At 43.5% G+C, this 21,094-nt stretch overlaps 1 protein-coding gene across 1 annotated transcript in view; it reads left to right on the top strand.

Annotated features, from left to right (window-relative positions):
• Positions 1-21,094, top strand: part of LOC115389487 (voltage-dependent T-type calcium channel subunit alpha-1I-like) — a 207,553-nt gene that overhangs the window by 130,979 nt on the left and 55,480 nt on the right. The window contains exons 14-20 of the mRNA XM_030092887.1: positions 1,624-1,711; positions 6,089-6,255; positions 11,548-11,618; positions 11,785-12,274; positions 13,990-14,090; positions 17,504-17,627; positions 18,588-18,656. Coding sequence (XP_029948747.1) covers positions 1,624-1,711; positions 6,089-6,255; positions 11,548-11,618; positions 11,785-12,274; positions 13,990-14,090; positions 17,504-17,627; positions 18,588-18,656 — 1,110 coding nt within the window. The remainder of the gene's footprint in view (positions 1-1,623; positions 1,712-6,088; positions 6,256-11,547; positions 11,619-11,784; positions 12,275-13,989; positions 14,091-17,503; positions 17,628-18,587; positions 18,657-21,094) is intronic.

Here is a 21,094-nt window from a genome sequence, read left to right as displayed (position 1 = left end):
AAATCCCTTGATTTTTGTGTGTATCTGGTGTTACAATGCATTAGAAGCCTTCCTCTTCTGCTTTAATTACATTATGGGAGAATCATGAAACCATCTTGCATCTTGACAAGTCAGAGACCCTGGCGTCTTTTCCAACCGGCAGCTGACATTCATCTTTTTTCAGTTTAACCTTCGGCCGGGGCCACTTGCACCCCTGCTGGTTTTCATGATCGCGGAACAGATTGCCATGCTCACAGTGGGTTTGCACAGAAACTCTTCAGCTTCAGTTTTCATTCATCTGGTGTCCAGAGAAGGAAATGTGCTCATTTTAAACAAACAAGCAGCAGAAGCAGCCGAGGTTTCAATGAGTTTCAAGTCAGTTTCAGTGGAAAGATTAAAGAGTCAACCATGACTCTTGATCTCTATTAAAAGACATAATGGTGGTGTCGCACTGGAGTTTTCCAGGTTTCATATTGAGCCTATACGTGTTAGAGAGACCTGCCCCACCTTTTGAAATCCACTAGATGCAGTCTAATTTCTGACAGGTTTCTAAAAACGCTGCGAAACGTCACTGTCAGTCTGCTGTCAGACTCACACACGCCGTTACTGGAGAATTGTAGCGCGCTTGAGTAACCCAGTTAGGCTTTCAGACACAGATCAGAGCGTTGCCACATCTATGTGGCGTGTCTCTATGATGTGTGAAATGGAGGGAAAACACTGACACAGATGACGAGCCTTCAGATTGATCTCTCTGAAATACCAGTTGTCCAGTGTGTCTTTGTGCCATTCGCTCGGTTATTTGGCCTCTTCTGGCTCTCACACTCCTTCCACTCATCCAATCTGTGTCTTCTGCTGTTAAACTCTCAGGATTATTGAGTCAATTTACCCCAACAGTGAAAACTGTAAGAGGAATTCCACCGCTCTTCACCAAACTCCCAAGGGGTTCTGAAGTCGGTCGGTTCAGAGTTTAAGACTTATTCTGAAGATGAGACGGATATCGGGAGCGCTGGGGAATGAAAATTGCTTGGTGGGAGGCAAAACAGCCTTGAATTGATTGCACTCCAGAGATTAACAGTAATCTATTGATTCTGCCTCTATTTTCATTCATTTATTTGATTTGGGCGATCATACTATGAATTGTACGCTTTTCTAGGAGTGTAATTTCCATCTCTTTTGCAGATGTTGGTGTCAAATTACAAATGTTGCAATATTGGTTCAGTCCTTCTGCAGCTTAACAGATCAAAGCTAAGGAACAAGACACAGTCATAGTTTTGTGAGCATTGAACTTTTACTTGACCAAAGATTTTTATAATTTTCCCCATGTTCATAGTCTAACCTGATCTCGGTGTGCAGCTATATCATCATCTGATTGTTAAATATTTATAGATTACTATTATGAAGAAAGAATTTACAAAATATGGTCACTTGCGAAATAAATGGTTGAAGAACTCGAAGCTAAACTAGTTTGACTGACTGAGGTAATGGCGTAAACATCTGCAGACATAACTCCACAAAAAGAGATTCCGATGTAAGCCTGCTCCAGGTCCAGGTTATAAAGAAATGGATCAAAATAGATCACTGTCTTCATCTTTTATGGGGAAAACATGTTTTTGTTTTGTCTTATTCTTGTTTCTTTCTCTGCAGGGCGATGCGAACCGTTCCTACTCAGACGATGACCGCTCGTCTTCCAACTTTGATGAGAGTGAGAAACACGAGTCAATCAAGTTGTCTGGTGAGAATACATTTCTCCTTTAAGCGAACCTCAGATGGAGTCCACCAAGCGGTAAATGCTCAGCTTAACCTTCTTCCACACCAGTTTTCTGTCATGTTTATCTTCGGATCAGTGGATAATATAACGGGTTGGAGGATGTGCCAGGCTGCTGGTTCAAACTTTGTCTTCAGAACTTTGCCTGGCTTTAAGACCTTGATATATTAATGACACTGGTTTATTTTTTATGGGTTTGTAGTCACAGTACCATGTTTTGTTATTATCCTCTTTTCATTGTTTAGTTAATGTCTTTTTTTCATGGTAGCACCCACTAGTGGTCTAAAGTAAAAACTTTTTTCATCATTTCCATGTTAATGTGTCGTTTTAAGAATGTTGCCAAGTAAACATGAACATTTTCTGAAACAAAAACCTAAACCGATGCAATTTCACTTGAAACGTTGTGTAAACGGGGCTTGAAGCCACTCTTGATGTTTAAAGTTGTCACGTCAACTGTTACTGTCATCTTTACCGGCATTTTGAGTAAAGATAGCTCATTCATGAACTGCAGGATGTTGAAATAACATTTATGAACCTCTTAGGTTTAATAACAGCATCTAGATTCAAAGCACCAACAGTAATTCAGAAACAAAGATGTTGTTGGTTGGGTAAACGTTTCTGAATCAGTTCTTCGGGTTCTGAGCGTGCTGCCAGCAGAACATGACTCACTTCCATTCTCACAGTTTAAACCAGACTGATCTGATAGCATAATGAGATGCTACAGAACATACTGCACCGAGACAGTGGTCCTTGGTGTTTTCAGTGATGCTTCTTTAAAGGAAGGCTGGAAGCGCTCAACCCACTAAGAGCGAGACAGGAGTGCATGCCAAAAGCTTACAAAACTTGTGAGAACTCGGAGAGGAGCCAGCAGCCTTCAAAGATGAATGGACTCTATGGGCTGCTAACAATGAACCTGCCGCAGCCCTCCTCAACAGAGCCGACAAACAATGCAGTTCAGAGAGGATTAAGCATGAGTTCAGAGGCTGGGGAAACGGCTCCTATACTTTCTGAGTGGGCTGCTGCTCAGGCGGAGCGATGCCTGCAGTGCAGTGGAAGCGAAAGGTGGACAGACGACAAGGTCCTCTCTGTCCCCTGAGGCCCTGTTTCTGCAGCATTCCAAAGGAAAATGCATTGTTTTTTGTGTTTACTTGGCGACATTTTGAAAACAGTGTCCATTTGCACAAAAACAGGCCACTAGTGGGTGCTGCTGTTTGATTTTGTAATGAAACTAAAAACACAAATGCAGGCAGGAAACAGTATGAAAATTCCGAGTACATACATTTGTATGGATGGATGATGAAGTTGGATTGTTATTACAGGTGACTCTCCACTGTAAAGCTGCCTCAGAGAAAGCAGGCATACGAGAAGATGTGTTTTTAGCAGGGGGGGCGGGGGTTGCCAGCTGAATGAATGAATGATTTTTTTTTTTTCCTGCTGCATAGTTCTTCAACGCACATTCAGCTGCTAACCGGCTAACTGGCTACCATAAGCTACACTTAAATAAAGCATGAAGAAGTTTCACGAAATTCACATTTTATTCCATTTTTGTTCTCCGTAAAGCAGCCTTCAGTCACTCACCACAAGACAAGAGCAAACAAAACCACTTCAACAGCATTAAACTGTCATTTTAGGCGCTGTCCTTGGTGCTGAAGATGCAAAAACCACCGGATTGGTCTATACTCCGAAACTCACTACCTCTGACATGACAGGGAGTGAAGACTGATCCAAATGAAAAGTTTTAAGCGTACAGCCAGTATGCCCCCCCCCCCCCCCCCCCCCCCCCCCCCCCCCCCCCGTTTCCCCACTAGTGACTGGGAGTCGTCCATCGACTAATCAGGATGCAGGAGAACTGTTCACTACCGCCGTGGTTCGCATGTGCAGCAGCTGCATTTTCCCCAGTTTCCAGATGCTGCTCCAACACAGCATTTGTGCTCTCTTCGTGGCGATGGAGCTTAAGTGTCTTTTAGAGTTATATTTTCCCCAGTTTCCATGGAGATTAAGTTGGAGCAGTTTTCAAAAAGTAGTGTTTCCAGTGTCTCCGAGCAGCTCTGTCACATGAACGAACACCTGAAAGGCAACAAAAGTTTTCACTCCAAAACATTACCTTGAAAATGGAGCTTTTCACTCTCAGGCCACATTTACTGATAATCAGGTGTTTCAGAAAAATTGACATTTCCTCCTCTACACTGTAAATGCAAACAATGACATGACTTAGGTGTAAATACTATATTCAACTTAATTCATGCTAGTTTTTGAAGTTTACTTTGTTTCACCAAGTTTTCTGTACTTTGTCCATGCTTAGTTGTTCCACTCAGTGATATTTACTCAACTCTTCTGAGTGTGTGGCACAGTTTGTGACCATTTCCGCTTGGCGTGCGTTTACCAACGAAGAAGAACGAGGCATGAACATGCAAGCTGTTGAAGCGGTGCAGACAGCCCCAATACGACAGGCTGGTGTTGATTCCGGCTTTTGTTTGTAATTTGAAAGTCCGGACTCCCGATGAAGACGTGGTGTTGGGGAGGTTCTTGTAAAGCCACCAAGCTTTAATCTGTAACGTTTCAGTCAAAGTTGACCTCAGATGACTATTGTTGCTGTTTGCAAATACGGACACAAAAAAACAATAAATAATGAATAATGGTTTTCATAAAGCTATTTTTGGGAGTTATTATTTTTAATTAAGCTGAACTAAGGTATATGAAGTGCATTTTATTTAGTATTAAGTACTGCTCACACAGTGTTTGAAGTCCATATGACTTAACATCGGCACAGGTGGCTGAGCAGTTAGTGTTCTTGCCTTACAGCCAGAAGGTCATGGGTGCGATCCCCAGACCGTGTGACAATTTGTTTGGTGGAATATGTTAATTTGACTCAAGGAATTTTAGTTTAAAAACTTGGTTGGAAGTTAACATTACTCAGATGCTTTCAGTGCTCACAACTTTAAAAGAAGAAGCTCACTCAGATATGATAATTTCACTCTACTTGACACAGTTAAGTTCATTTACTTAATTTTCCCAAGGTAATCGGTTTTCGGTAATCGGAAACTTAACGTGCTAGAATTTACTGTGTACCTTTTCAGAAATAATATTTTGCACCAGATTGGTTAAAAAAATAAATAAATAAATTACACAAACTCGCTAAACGTCTAGTTAAGAGCTACTGCGAGCATACCAAACCTCTCAGTATCAATGAAACGAGTACATAAAGTTATGCTAACCAATCAGAATCCTGGAATACTGTGGATACAGGTTGTTCTCACACGATGCTGATGACACTTCTGTTGTTTACAGTGACATTAAACTCCCTCTATCCCTCTCCCTCTGTCTACATGCCCATGCAAAGACAGTTTTCAGATATAATGATTCTTGGTTACTTATAGCTTCATTTACAAGTAAACAAAAGACCTAAAGGCCTTGAAATATCAATGTTGTCTTTAAATGGGCCCTCAGCTTACCTCCCGGTCGCTCTCATTACAAAGAATCCTCAATCTCTTTCAGAGGTTAATTGAAATTTGTATAAAGATGAAGAAAACTCTTGGTTCATGATCTAAAAACCTCTCGGCTCTCTTCCTGCTGCTTGTGTGATTTCCACTGCATCTGATTTCAAAGTTTCACTTGAGTTTGACATTTTTCCTCTGTGCTCAGTCTAAAAAGACTTCACCTTGTTATTTCAGGCGAGGCTCACTGCCTTGTTTGGCTGACAGTCGGTTGAAGCCTGTTGGCTGGCGGTTGTCAAATTTCATTTCAGGAAATGGAGGAAATAATGAGAAGAAATTTAAGCTGCCAAGGCCGTGAGTTAGAGAATGTGTAAATTAAATAACTTACAAACTTGTTCCAGGATCAGTTCAGAAGGGAAGTGAAGTTCGAATACTGGCAGAGATAAAGACACAGAAGCTCATCTTTTCAGACCACAGATCTAGGGATTCTTATTCAAAACGAACACACACAATAACCCAGAGAATAATAAGCTATCAATATGAACAATGGGATATTTGAATGGAAAGATGTTCCATTCATCCGCTCATGTTTAGAAGAACTACTTACTGAGGTTATAGTGTGCATGCGAAGTAGCAGCGTTTCCAAAAAGTCTGAGTCAGAGCGTCTTTGAAAAGTTCCGCCTTGGGAGTCGGCGTCCAAAAGTTGCGTTTTCAGAAGGTGCTGTGTAACCCGACCCCCAAAATGCATCAAACATGTTCGGTTTTCCCTCTGAAACGGTACTGAACGTGTTTTCATGGAGTCATTTCAGGATGTCAAAGGTCACAGATGTTTCCACGATTCTGTTGGGTGAATTTATCTTTGTTGCCGCGGGAACATTTACCACAGACGTCTCACTGGACCTCTCCTCAGATCCGAGGATCTGCACGCTGACCCCCAACGGGCACTTGGAGCTGGGCACCTTCTCGGGGCCCCGGGGCTCCTCGTCCTCGGAGAGGCGGAGCTTCAACACCGGGTCCAGAAAGAGCAGCGTGATGAGCCTGGGCAAGAGCAGCCTGGAGAGACGCTCCCTTTCTCTGGTACGTCCGCTCACGCTAATGCCATTCATGAGAGCGTCTCAGCTAAAGTTACCTTCCAGCCCAAAACACCTTGATTGCAGTTCATCTAAGTGTCTGAAGAAAATGTATTTGTTCAGCTCTGAGGTGTGTAATCCATCCTGGTCAATAAATGCTTTAGTTAATGTTCGATATTGTGAGGTGCAAGAAAGTGATTTTTTTTTCAGTGTGGAAGCCAGAAAAGCAAAGCCAAAGGTTGCGTTAGAGCAAAAGGCAGGAGGATGAGCCGGCTGGTGTGATTCACCCGTTTCAGTGCCTGGCGTGTTTACCTTTTGAGTCATGACTTGTAAAGTTATTAGAAATAGGACAAACGCCGTATATTGGATTCAGTGGTGATATAACCTGAAATAACAGGAGTATAACAGAACAATTCTAATGACTCAAAGGATTACACATTCATATGAAATTGGTCCCCAATGCAGCCTGGACTCGTGAAAAAGCACATCAGTCAATCTAAAAGTCTCTGCTTTGGAAAACCCATTTCAGTTTCAATCAAAAGCTCCACTTTCATCAAGCGCGGCGCTCCGAAACTACAAGACTGTGATACAAACACATTCAAAACTTTAATGAAAGGCAGAACTACAAAGAAACACATTTCAATATGTGCGTAGAACGAAGTGAGGAAACGAGATCGGCATCAAAAGAATATATTATTAAAAGTATTGCGACTGTATGAATGTAAATGGGCTGATTTGAGACCAATGGATTATATATTTACTACATTCACTGATGAGCCACAACATTAGAACAGGAAGAACAGAACATGTTGGTTCCATGAGTGAAAATCAGGTGAAAGGTGAAATAAGACCAGCAGTGAACAGCATGTGTTTAAGCTTGAACTCAGGGTTAAACGGTCAGTTTTGAATTGAATTGAACTGAAAGTCCTTGATTTGTCCCACAAGGGGAAAGTGCAGTGTTCCAGCAGCACAGAGAAAAAAATAGAATAGAATAGAATAGAAATGTGAAATTTTACAGAGTCAGTCACACAGAAAAATTAAATAGAATTTAAATGTAATATAATTTAAATATAAAGTTAAGACAGACACATTTGTACAATATAATAGAAAAATCTGACAAACAAAAAGACATACACAGGAGTTTCACAGTTTGTGATGGAGTCTGATGGGAGCCATATTGTCTGAACATTACGAAACAGTCGGTCTAAATGGAAACCTTGCTAAATCCACCTCACCCTCTAAAGTCCAGCTCTGGAATTTGATCTATAGGAACATAAGGAAGTTGCCTGGTCAAATCAGTGAGGTTTTCCTTCGTTTGTATTCAATGTTTATCATGAAAGTATGACAGTCGCGTTCCGCCAGACGACCTTGTGGGCCCATATGGGTGACTATGCATTTTCACTCCAGAAAAGTTTTGCATTTATAACAAAATAGAAGCAGAATTGAAAATGATGTAGTTTTCAAGGTGGGCCACTAGTGGGAGCTGTTGTTAGTTTCTAGAATGAAACCACACAAACAAACACACACAGAACAGTATGCTGTAAACACTCAGTGGCGAGTGCTCAGACATTCATGTGGACAGACGCCTCGGTGCACACACTCTGTACCAGCATTTGCATTTTCTAAAAATACATGGAGACAGAGTGTTTTCGAAAAGTTCCTTCTTAAAAGATGTTTTTAAAAATTTGCCTTTTTGAAAATGAACACAGTTTTTGTTTAATCGTGCACCCAAAATGCAACAGAAAATTGTCTATTTTCTCCCAAAAATGTTCTTAAATAGCCCCTCAGAGTCTGACCAAGCGCTGCGCTGCTTGTATAAAAATGGGCCAAACCTCAGTGTTTCCCACACAGACATGGAAGCTGATCAGCTGATGGGACACACTGCAGACGAGTCTCACAGATCTGTAAAACAGCCTTCATAAAGGTGGAATTCCAGGCGTGTCTCTCACATCAAGCAAACGACTGGCAGGAGATCATGTCAATGGACTCGTGATTTATTACGTCTGAACTTGCTGTGCAAAGGAAACCGACTCGGCTTTCAGCAGAGATGCATTTCCTCTGCTCGATCATATTAACTTCTTCAGAGCAAGAACGTTGCCACACTTTATATGATACCAAGATCAGTTAGATTAACGATTAGCCCCAAACCTGAACCTCAAGATGACCTTCTCTACCATCTCATCCATTCCAGAGCTTCCAGAACATTGACGATCTGTGAAAACGTCCTCATGTCTGACGACTCAGGATTTCTTCAGAGATCTTACAGAGTCCGTGCTTCCAAAACGCCAGAGCAGCTTGAGGAGGAACTGAGAGTTCCCCATCGATGGTTGATAAACATATGTTCGCTTTCCTATTAAAGAGCTCCAGCATGACCAAATACATGCAAATTTACACCTCCCACAGATGATGGATGAAAGATTACATCAAAGTAAAAAGACGTCATTATTACCGTGGAACCACCGCAAAGAACTTTGTCTCTTACGGATCAAGGCTAACCATGCGTTTTTCCAGGGCTGTAAATTGGCACAGACAGTCGTTCCGACTGTTAATAGCCAGCTCTTTCATTGTGTTGTCCTCCGGCAGAGCTGGACTTCCACACACAAATCAAATAATTGCGCCCCGTAGCTACTATCAAACAAACGGCGAGTCCGTGGCTGCGCGCAGTGGGAATCCCCTGGCGTTGTGTTCTTCATCGAACCAAAACCTTTGGAGAAAGAAACTAAAACAGTTCTCTGAAGGTTTGGCTCGGCATACGGTTGCCACGGCAACTTCATCTAATTGACTGTTTCCCCTCGTGTGTCGATCCACACTGTGGGAGAGGCGGTGAGGAGGAGAACGGAGAGACGGTGACGACGGCGATGAAGCCGAGCAGGAGGGAGGAGGAAGCTCCGGCAGCGCAGAGGTTCTGATGTTAAACACGGAGGGAGGGCAGATCCACTTCACTGTGACGTCTCCTCCTCCTCCTCCTCCTCTCTCCGAGCGAATTGTCACCAGAAGGCTGCAGTTACTGCACTCGCAGCAGAATAATAAGCCTTGAAGAGAGTTGTTTGTGAAGAATTTCAGTTTGTTTTTTTCTCCTCGCTGAAGTTTTGTGCGTTGCCTGCTCGTGTTTGCTCCTCTTTGATGAAATCCCACTTCTGACTGTGAATCAGTTCCATCTGTTCCCTGGGACTTTGTTCTGCTCGTCGCTCTATCAGGCTGCTCATCGGGCTCAGTTCCGATGCTTTTCTCAGTTGCGCTCTGATACAATCAGGATGTCACTGATCAGTGAGACAGACATGCTGCTTTGTTGGCTCGATGGAGCTGAGATAGAGACGCATACTGAGCTTCGAAAAAGTGCACAAGCATGGAAACTTTATTGTATAAAGACTATCTTTTTATGTTATCTTGTTTTATTTTCTTAATGTATGTGCTTCTTTTTTCAATTTTGAGACACATTTTGGAAAAAAAAAACATGAACATCAAAATGCAGTTGAATTATTCCTCCCCTCACTGTATGATTTGAGGCCCTGTTTTCATGACAACCAAGTGAAAATGAAAAACTTTCTTTAGTTTCCATGACAACGGTGTTCGGAGCCACTGGAAACGCAACTTCTGGAAAACAGCTGCAAAGAACTTTTAAAAATGCTTTGACTCCGTCTCCATAGAAACAAGTTTTCTGAAACGTGCACACACTTCTTCTTCACACGTGCAACTGCATGGACAACAACAATAACCAAACATGTTAACAACATAATTTTCAGCATTTCTGTGGAAATGGACGTTGTTTCCAAAACACGAAACTTTCCTGAAACAAAAATGCAAACATTCTGAGTTTTCACATGAGATGTCATGTAAATTGGGCCTAAATATACTTCAAGGCATTATGTTTTCCTTTTGTTGGATGATTGTGGCCAAATTGTTCCTTCTTAAGTTTAGGTTTGTTGAAGCTACATTATTTGAAATTGCATTTATGAAGAACTCTCATGGAACATTCTCATATGCATTTCTGAATTTAGAAAAAAAAAATATCAGAAACTTAAATGAGGGTTAAACTTAAAAGAAAAAAAAAACAGAAGTAGAGTTTGATCATCGCTTAGGTTTGTTTATTGTTGAAAGCTAAAAACTCTGAACAACTTTTTACAAAGTCACAGATGGTATTGCACTGATATGTGACTAATCAATTATGCAGCGAAGTTTATTTGTGCGCCGTGATTCCACTTTTCCACTGAACTTCATTTACATTCCAGACTAGAGGAAGCTGCACGCAGTCCTGCCTGTTTGGACTCAGTCTGCAGTTCATTAGTAGCAGCTGCTGAGGTTTGTGCCGTGTAGCGTGGAACAGAATGTCTTGGTAGTGATATTCATCTTAAACACTCACACACACGCACACACACTGCTACCGTTCCTCCTCACTGAGTGGCGGTGCATTTCCGTGTGGACCCAAGGTGTTATTTAACATTTACTCTCCACGCTTCACCACAGTTTCTATAGAGACAGATGCATAGATCCGGTGGTATACGCCACCGGCTCCGGGCTCTGACTGGCAACGTACGTTTCCAAGGGTAAAACATATAATTAGGTCTATCAGGCTCTGCGGATTAGACATGCGGAAACAAACAGAACTGGTTATGTTCCTTTAAGTGGAAATGGCACTCAGGGGCTTGCATATTAAACTCGATGACAGGCTGCGGTGCGCCGCATATCATTTTCTAAAGCCCCATTTGTGCTTCATTTGTTCAGGCCTGGTCTTATATATTGTTTTATTTACGGACTGTGGATGTACAGCAGCAGCAGCGCTCCAGTTCCAGATCCTTAAAGCTCCACAGTTTTACTCTGTACTAAATTGGTCGCTAATACCTCCAAAACATTTTGTTCAAGGACATCCTCTCTTATTCAGCGGACTCTAGAGTACTTCCAAGTTAGAATTTTTTTTGCCAAGCTTCAAAATAATCTTTAATGGTGGTATAAACATGGATTCAAAGCGATGAGCAAATGGTTCATTAACAATATCCTGAGAAGGTCTCCGTTCATTGTGCTGCTAAGTTTCAGTTTGCTCCTGTACTTGGAGAAGTTTGAATAGAGACTTAACCTGAAGGCAAAGAAAAAGTGTATCCATACAGCTATTGTGTCTTTTTGCTTGGATTGTTGAGGGGCAACTGTGGCTTAGTTGGTATAGTGGTCATCTTTTGTGTTCGATTCCCAATCTCCCAACATGTCCGAGTGTCCTTTACCAAGATTCTGGGTTTCAGTTTTGTGCGGTTGGGATCCAAATGCAGAATTATTATTGTTATTCTGGATTTCTTTGTGTTTATTCCAGCGCCATGCTCGCAGTTCCAACTACCACAACTGGGGGCGCCCTCTCCCTCCACATTCTGGATGGAGCCGCAGGTATCCACCTGATTTCCCATCATGCTGCTATTTCCTCACACTGTGACTCAAATTGAATTACAACAGCTTCATTACCACATACTTGATATTTATCATTTGGTTGATGAAGTTGTGACTGAAATTGTTCATAAATGTTGTTTGTCACGTTTTCCCGTCTGCTGGGCAGGTCGAGCTCCAACAGCTTGGGTCGTAGGAGTTATGGGTTTGGCGGGGCGCCTCCGGTGGGAGGCAGCCTCCGTGTGCGCAGCACGCGCTCCCCTCACTCCTACACCTACGCCGCTGAGCAGGAGTCCCTCCTGTCGCACCCACACCACCCCCACCACCCCCTGGCCTCTCATCACGCACCCCCACCGCCGCTCTTCCTCTCCAGACATTTCTCCGGCAGGAGGGACCGCCGGGCTCTTTCCCTGGAGCTCCCGGAGGTGCTCCGAGCGGGAGGGCAGCCGCCGCCCGTCCACATCGAGTCCGGGCGGAGGAGCGGCTCAGGCACCGGGGGCTCCATCACCGGCGGGTCTGGGACTGGCAGTGGGTTAGGAGTGGACCACCGGGACTGTAACGGCAAGGCGCCGGGTCCACACACTCAGCTGATGACCGACGTTTTCCCTCAAGTCAACGCCCGCAAAGACCGAGCAGATCTGGACGAGGAAACGGACTATGTGAGTGAAATATTCATCTTTAAAGGAAACTATAGTTTTTATCTTACACCCAAAGTTCCTGGGAAAGTTTGCACACTGTCAACTAGAAGATGGTTTAAGGGGCTGCAGTTCTTACAAACTCATAAAAAAAACAGGCAAAGTCAGAGACATCGACAATGACAAACTTACAATTTCATTTAGAAACATTAAAAAAAAGTTTGACAGACTTAGAGCCGTTTTACACCGGCTGTGTTACAGATCCAGAACGGATCTGCTGTTGAAAGGTACGTCACAAACAGGAGCTTCAAGCATAGAGATATGGCCATTGAAATACATTTTGTGTGGCCTGAGCGTTGCAGCTGCAACAGAGTCACAAGTGATCCGACAGCAGCTCAGTTTTCTCCGTGTACAGCAGCCAACATGCCAGGGATTGGATGAAAGATGACGGACTTGTACAACCACAGACGACCGGATGTCAGTCCTTCAAAGTAGAAATTCCCTCTTGCACTCTGGAATGCATATTTACCTGGTGGGGATGGCAAACCTCTGCTGCAGAGCTCCAGATCCGGTGGAAATCCAGCCGTTTACTGTGATGGCGGATAACGCTATATACATATCTATGGCTATATATCTAAGCTTGTGGCTCCTGTGCATGATGGTTTTCTGCAGCAGATCTGTACGCAGCCAGTGTAGATGGCCCTTAGAATGTGACTGTTTAGAATGCTTGATAGTTTTAGAACATGTGCTGACGACGACGTGTGACAGTTTTAGAAGGTTTGGTAAAGGGCTGATTGATATATCAAAATGTTCCTAAAAATGACTGATCTAGTAATTACACTGAGCATGTAATGGATCCTTAATTAGTGCACATATTAGCCGATTGTGCATCACAAATCACCCAGAATGCTTTCCAGAGGAACTGCGGGTTTCTTCTGTCGAAAGCTGAGCAGAAAAACGCCTCCTGCAGAGAACACAAAAAACATGCTTGGACCAGAAGTTCTCTCCCCTCTGGAGCTGCACCTCTTATGCGACGGAATGTTTCCTCCATCTTTTCTGTCATTGTGGTCAGCGCTGTCAAACATATGGCGTGTGGGCTAAGCCCGGGACACCAGAGGCTCCAGTCCGGCCTGTGAGATGATAGTCGAGTCATTGTCGCATTTTTAGTTGCAGCAGGATTAAAAAGTGAAAATTCATTGTGTTTTGCACCAGGATACAAATGTGCTCATGCATTCCGTTTATTTGCACTAAAATGTTTTGATTTGTGGATGTCTCTGCGTTATTGAGCCGTCATTTCACAGTTTGGCCCCCTCCAGTTTCTCCCTGAACTAAAATGACTTTGACACAGCTTAAACCCTACAGGCATGGATTTCTCTAATGCATGCCACTTTTTCACCATTTTTCACATTTATTTTGTGCAGCTAGTTAATAAAAGTGTCAGTGTTGTAGCTTGTTGGTGACTTTGACCCAGACTTATATTTGTGGTGAAACTTTATTGAGAAAAAACAAATAGTTTTTATTGGATATCGCTATTTTCAGTAAAAATATTGAGTATAAATTTTGAGCCCTACTTTGACCTCACTTTTTGAAATTTTACTAAAGCTCCCCAGAGCCACACTGGTTTACACTTTCATTCACTTTAGGACCAAAAAAGAGCTTTGTTCTGAGCTGAGTGAAAAAGATTAAAAAGTGCAGATGTTTCCAGTCTAACCTGCCTCCGTTTCTCCTCTCTGATGAAGAGTCTGTGCTTCCGTGTCCAGAAGATGATGGAGGTGTATAAGCCAGACTGGTGTGAGAGCAGAGAGGACTGGTCCGTCTACCTGTTCTCCCCTCAGAACAAGTGAGTTCTCCCGTCATTAAAGCCAGTGTGGCTGAAAACCAAACCGCTTTTCTCTGTTTCAGGTCTTATCAGATGAATGAAGCTGCATTGTGCTGGAAATTAGTATTAAGTACCAGGAGTAAAGTGAGTGTGTGAGTAAAATCACATGCTGCGGTTTCTTCATAGCCGCCCGGCCATCTGATGCATTTCTTCAGGAGCAGAACAATGAGTGCGTTATTAAATTCATCAGTCACCTGCTCCGCTTTATCCAGTTGAGAGTTGCGTGGGCGAGCTGCTCCGGGCTGGCCGTGGGTGAAGCCAGTGTACAGCCGGTAGCCACCAGTCTCACCCAGGCCACCAGGTTAACCGGGTGTGTCAGGCGAGCGCACTACACCCCTGTGAAACCGGTGTTGTCTGATGACAAGCTCTTGATTCTAACTTGTAAGTTATCCATGTTTCTGCATGGACTTTTCCTTGATGAGTTGATGAGCTCACTGCGATCCTTCATCTGGATGAAGTATCTTTCGGCGATGGATGGATGGTCGAAGAATTCCTGTTTGGGTTTTTACTACAATCCACACTGACGTATTTCAAATATTTCATCTCAGTTATAAAACCCAGATCTGCATTTCACAGCATTTGGTCCCAAATACAAACATATAGCATGACAATGATCAGCAAACACAACTACTAACAGCTAAGGTGTCAAACATAAGGCCCGAGGGCCAAGACCGGCCCAACAAACCACCAAGCAACTTGTCAACAAATCAAATAAAACAGACATTTTTGCTTTTTTCTTAAGAGTAACAGACAAAACACTGAACTGGCTCCCTCATTGCTTTCAACCTACAGTATGTAAAAACTCCCATCATGCAACAGCTGTAGCAGAGGTTTTTGGAAAAGTGTATTTTGTGTCATAAGTTTTCTTTAAAATTTGTTTGGTGTTGAGATTATAGTCATTTTTGATCGTAATTATTATTTATATATATATATATATATATATATATATATATATATATATATATAGACATTTTCATCACGTGTACTCTGCACCAAAACACAGAAAACTTAAAAAAAAAAAAAAAAATCTACATTTAAAAGTTATTATGACAGAATTTCAAAGCTCCAGCCCACTCAAGAAGAAACTGAGTTTGTGGCCCCTGAACTAAAGTGTTGTAGGCTTTCTGACCGGAAGGTTAAGAGAATGTCTCCCTGCACCTGTTAATAGACAATAAGTGAATTTTTTTGTTGAAATTGAAAAATGGGAAAGTGTAAGTTTTTCAGTAAGTTTGATTTAGTCAAGCTGTGACAGTAAGGCGGCTGCATCGGAGCATCTGAGCACCTGCTGCTCTTCCTGGGAGTTTTTGGTCAAGTACAGTACTTATCAGAAGGTTAGGGCTCACTGCTGCAAAAGGCCCCAAAGAGGCCCCGACTCCAAACTTTGGAGGGTTTGCTGCTAATCTCAGCGCCAGATACCACAGCACATTTCAGAAGTGGAGTGGAGTCAAGGACTCACTGGATCAGAACCGCTGTGGCAGCGAAAGGGAGGCGGAGCGTTGATGAGTTCAGCGAGCCGAGTTTCCCATCCCTTCATCCAACTTCCTTTACCTGCTTTTTTGACATTTTATTGAGCTATTATCAAAATACTGATAACTGTTGAAAGAGGTAAATTGAAAACATTTGCACAAATTTGTATTTTGCATTTGTAGGTGATTATTTAGCCTCAACCAGTGAACAGCTCAGTTCTCACATGACTGATCTCAGCTGTCTGTGGATAAAGACTCAAAGTCACTGGGAGAACATTTAAAATGGAGGCCCAAAGTGCTGACCACTCCTCCACCGTGCCACACACTGTCTGATTTCTCACATACACTCATCATGTTGACTACGCTGATGTCTTTAGTCTTCAGTCTTCTCCAGTTACATGGACTGATTGAATTCTCCAGGCCAGATTTTCTTTTTTGTTGGATTTTTTTTCCCCAGTAAACGAGAAACGTGTAACCGTCTGTGTGAAGAAATGACTTGACGAGCAGGGATGTTGTTGTGTCATTGTGTTTCCACTAAGCCTCTTTGTAAGGTAGAAAAGATGACTCTACAAGCAAAACCAATGGCCTCGAAAAACAAATGTTTGGCTGTGTGTGTGGATAATGCGGAGCAGCAGCAGCTGCATCGTCAAGCCATTTGTCTGCTCCCACTGAGAAAACCTCCTGTCTTCTACTTTCACAAATGGGCTTGTTAAAGTGATGCCGCCACGTCTCTTCCGCGGCGTCTCTGTTCTCCAGCCCGTCTTCTGTTCTCAAAGGTGCCGGAAACAACCCGTGAAAGCCACATGAAAGAAGATCAGTCAGTCATGGTCTCGCTCCCTCGTGCTGATAGCCACTTAAGGAGAGCCAAGCCCCGGGGTTTTGTTTTGGCATCCTGGCAGCCTCCATCTGTCAAGCACCGGCTGTATGTGTGTGCCTGTGTACCGGTGATATGGAGCGAATGAGCATGTGCGCACCGTCAGCCTTGTTTGTACCTTGATCTATTATTTGTGCGGAAGCGTGCGCACGTGTTCGCCGTATCAGCTGCACCAAATCGGGAACAAGGTGCGAGGAGCAGACAAACAGATCAAAAGAGAAAGCGGGCCGATCAACAGGCGTTTCATCCGAGTCGGGATAAGTGTCGGTGCCGAAGCCGCCGCCGCCGCCGGTCGCGATCAATATCAGGGGACGGGGTCAGCAGATCTGTATCGATACATGAAGGGGACGGAGCGGCAGGTCTGCAGGAAAAGCAGCGAGATTAGCACATTGATTTCCTCGCCCTGGGAGCAGGTGCGGGAGTCTCTCCGGTCTGATCTCTCTATCGCCGGCGGTTGAGATGAGACCAGCGAGAGGAAGTGACGATCTGACAGAGCAGCAGAAGCTTAGAGTCGATCCAGTAACAGATCCCTGCATCGCCGTGTCGAAACCAGTCCACAGTAATGATAAGAAATAGAAATATAACAGGAATCACGGATCTGTTTCTCTCCACTTGGATTAAGGATTTTTTATTTTTTTTTTTTTACATTTAAAATTTTCATTCACAGAAGCTGATTATGAGTTAATTACAATAAATGAGACATGGTACATTGGCGAACATGATGGCTGATAATTGGCTTGCAGTTGTGCTGGTTTTTTTTCCAGTCTGTGAGACTTGATCTGTTGGTGGCCACCAGAGAGCAAACGCTCATAATTAGAGTCTCTAAACTCTACGTGATAGAATTCCCGTTGCTCTCTATGTGGCCTCTCCATTCAGTTTATCATACTGAGCTTTTTTTTGACATGGAACAGAAACACGTCATTTTGTTTTGTTTTGTTTTGTTTTTTTTTGTGAAACAGCTCCTTGTAGTCAAACTATAAGTTACAAACCGCTCTTCTTTTGCCTGCTTCCACCTTTTACTTCTTTCCCTCCAGGTTCAGACTCCTCTGCCAATCCATAATTGCTCATAAGCTCTTTGACTACGTGGTCCTGGTCTTCATTTTTCTGAACTGCATCACTGTGGCTCTGGAGAGGCCGAGGATCAACCAAGGCAGCCTGGTAAGAACCGTGGCTTTCAGAGAGGAAGGACTGGATGAAGAGGCGCCAATGAGAGGAATGGATGAATTTGTAGGGTAAAAACAGTCGAATTGATCGGATCGCATCTCTTGAGATTTTACTGGATTTCTAATTCAGCCACTGCCCTGCGTGTTTCAGAGATGTTTCTTTTCAACCAAGCCTGGCCAGCTTCTGTATCGCTTTATTCCACTTCCCTTCATGTTGCCCTGCAGCCAATCCCAGCTTTGAATCACCACATGGGCTCCTGTTCTGGAAAAATCAGCTTTCATTCAGATAATGAAATGAATCACTGCTGGCGTCCTGATGATTTCATGTCCTGTAAAGCTTTCATTCATCCTGCAACCAGAAATGATGAACAATAGCAAACCGTTCCGTGCCTAGTTCTGAGAATATGGAGAAAAAAAAAAAAGTAAAAATGCTTCAAAAAGTTGCTTTAGTTTTCTTAATTTTGTTCAAAACAACAGCAGCCCCATCACTGGGTGTTGTAGTTTAATTGTCATTTAACACTGTCAGTATTAGGTAGTGCATCAGGCGCATCGGTGGATAGGATCAGAAATCGTCAATATTTTATTTTAAACATATCGAATATCAGCACAGATCAAGCATCGTGCTTCATTCATCACCTGAAGTGTTCATTTCAATAAAGAATGTGTTTTGAATTTAATCCAGGCATCAGGCCATAATAATCAATGGAAAGCACTTTCAAAGCAAGTGAAAAAGTGAAATTAAAATGTTCAAATTAGATCATGACACCACTTTTTTTTATTTTAATTTAGTCGTAAAAGGCCTTATGGAGCGAACGATAAAAAAAAAAAAATAAAATAAAAAACTCACTGAACCAGACCAATGTCAAACCTTTCAGCTGATTAGCTTCCTTTTTGTCCTCTTGTCCCTCCGACTTTCCTTCCATTCTTCCTAATTTATGCTCTGCTTTTGTTGCAGGAACGGCTCTTTCTCACCATATCTAATTACATCTTCACTGCCATCTTCGTGGCAGAAATGACCGTTAAGGTAAGATATTGAGGCTCTTTTGTCAGACGCTCTTCTGCTCGTCGTCCTCCTCGATGTCCATTTGTCACGTTTCACTCTTCCATGTCTCCTTTTCTTATCTTTTCTTTACTCTCGGCTGCCCTCCTCTCTGCTCACACTCATCCCTCCTCTTTTCTCCTGACAGCTCTGCGACTGGCGGTTTAATCAGTTGCACACGACCCATTAGCGATGGGCGGCTAGATAAGAACATCAGTCTTCAGCTTGGCCTTTAGCTACTCCTTGACTTCCTGTCGATAAACACACACACATGCAAACACACACTCGCCTTCCTCGTTTTAATCCACTAATCCGCGGTCCAGAGGACATGGCATCATCCATTATTAAGACCCCTCGAGTCCTCGGGCGTTCTTCCCGCACTGGTGGAAATTCCTGCTGTGATTTATTTATGACTGCAGATAATGAAGAGGTTAGTAGCTGGTGGTGTGTAGATCAGCCGCGGCGCTGCACAGATCACACGTTAGCGGCTCGCCGCAGGTTGAAGCAGCTCGCCGTGGCGTCGCTTTCCCGTCACATGTCCGTCCCTCTCTTGGCGTCTTTACCTCCTTCGTTCAGTCATCCGGTGACTCCTTTCCTTTATCTTCTCATTTGATGAATTCCACACCCAGGCCCATTTCTTATCGCTGCCCGTGCTCTTTTGCCCCGTCGTTTGTAATTCAATCAGCCGGGCGCCATTGTTATCTCGCCGTTGCGCGCCTTCATTTGCACACTCCACTCTGTGTTCTCCCGCCGCTCATTTTCTGATGTCGGAGATATCAGCCACCATCCTGCAGCTCTGGCTTCCACTCACTGTCCAATTACAGGCCGGGCTCACACACACAGGCTTTATCATGAAGCGTTTGTGCCTTCGGGGTTACGCTGAATCGAGGATGTAGCCGAACGTATCTGCACATCGCCCTCTTCTCTTCACTCAAATTGCTTCAGCTTTAAGATTAATTTTGGTGACGGTTGCAGAATGCGCCAATTGTTTCACACTTCTTCCTCGTGAATATTCTAAGCTGGACACACCAAACTGTTTGAGGCACCTCAGGGTCCAAACAAAGTCAGTTCTCACATCCACCAAGTCAACGTGGGAAAAACAGAAATCAAACCAAATGAACGTGACAAAAAGTACAAAGCACAAGTGTTAGAGAACTACTGTGAGGAGCGCCGAGTCTTGATGTCCTGAGGTGAGAAGTCAGCGTCGTCCATGGTTCATCCAGTGGTTCTCTACAACACTGTTCAGAGTCGTCGGTTGCTGGATCCAATCCCAGCTGACCATGGCTGAGGACAGGTTACAGCCTGGTGCTGAACAGACTTTCTCCTCCTCTTAATCGGTCTAACTTTCACTCTCATGAATTTTAAAGAATCTCCAAACCACAGACGTCGCTCATCCTCTCCTCTTCCTGACGTTCCTGACGGACGTCTCGTAATACTCACCTGGTTTTGTTGAGGAGCTTTCATGAGGATCATTGAGTACTCTGTGCAGTATCGGACCTGAGAACTGATGCTGGTATCGACACATGCCTGATTAAAAACGGAGTAAGAGAGGCTACACCAACCTGGGGACAACAGAATATGGATCATTTTGAAATGTCCCAGTCAGCAGCAGTCTCTTTGCGTCTTGAACATCACTCTTTACTTGCTTGTCATTGATGCATCACCTCTTCCCTGTTTCACTCAGGTTTTCTCTGACACAGAACATGTGTGAATGATTTAATTTGAGCTATCAGATAATCTCCTCTAATCCTCTTTATGTCCCCACGACATGGAAATCATGCTAATTACAGTGTGAACTAGTTATTATCCAAATCCACATGTTCTCTCTAGGTTTGGACAGACAAAAACTTTAGGAGGCATTAAAAATGTACAGTATCATCAAACAGGAGGGTTTTACATCTGATGGTGGTTCAGCACAGTCGAGAATTTTTCTTTAAACCAATTAGTTGAATTAAGCAATATATTGATGAATGGGTGGTTAAGATGGCCGCCTCCTGCAGTGCTGTGTGTTTACTCCGTCCTCACCCTGCTCCCTCGCTCTCCCTCCCTGCCAGCTCGCCTCTCGCTCCTCATCTGTTGTTCCAGGCTGGTCAGTCGGATCTGTTTCTCTCAGGAGCTCCAATTAGCAGCCGCACTAATTAAACACAGTCTCCTCTGCCCATCACAGGCGATGCCTGTTCTCAACTCCTGCTCACACACACACACACACACACACACACACACACACCCACACACACACACACACACACTGTGATCATGGTAAACCACGTCACCTGAACAATGCTAGTCTGACCTTGAACATCAGGATTGTAATTAGAAAGAGGCTGCAGGGTTGTTATCTATCATAGTCTCTTTCTAACACACACACACACACACACACACACACACACACACACACACACACAGAATGGTACTTCGATTAC

This window comes from Salarias fasciatus, chromosome 6 (assembly GCF_902148845.1).
Source record: "Salarias fasciatus chromosome 6, fSalaFa1.1, whole genome shotgun sequence".
Taxonomy (NCBI): Eukaryota; Metazoa; Chordata; class Actinopteri; order Blenniiformes; family Blenniidae; genus Salarias; species Salarias fasciatus.
Note: the sequence above shows the minus strand (reverse complement) of the source record. Positions and strands in the feature narration are given on the sequence as shown.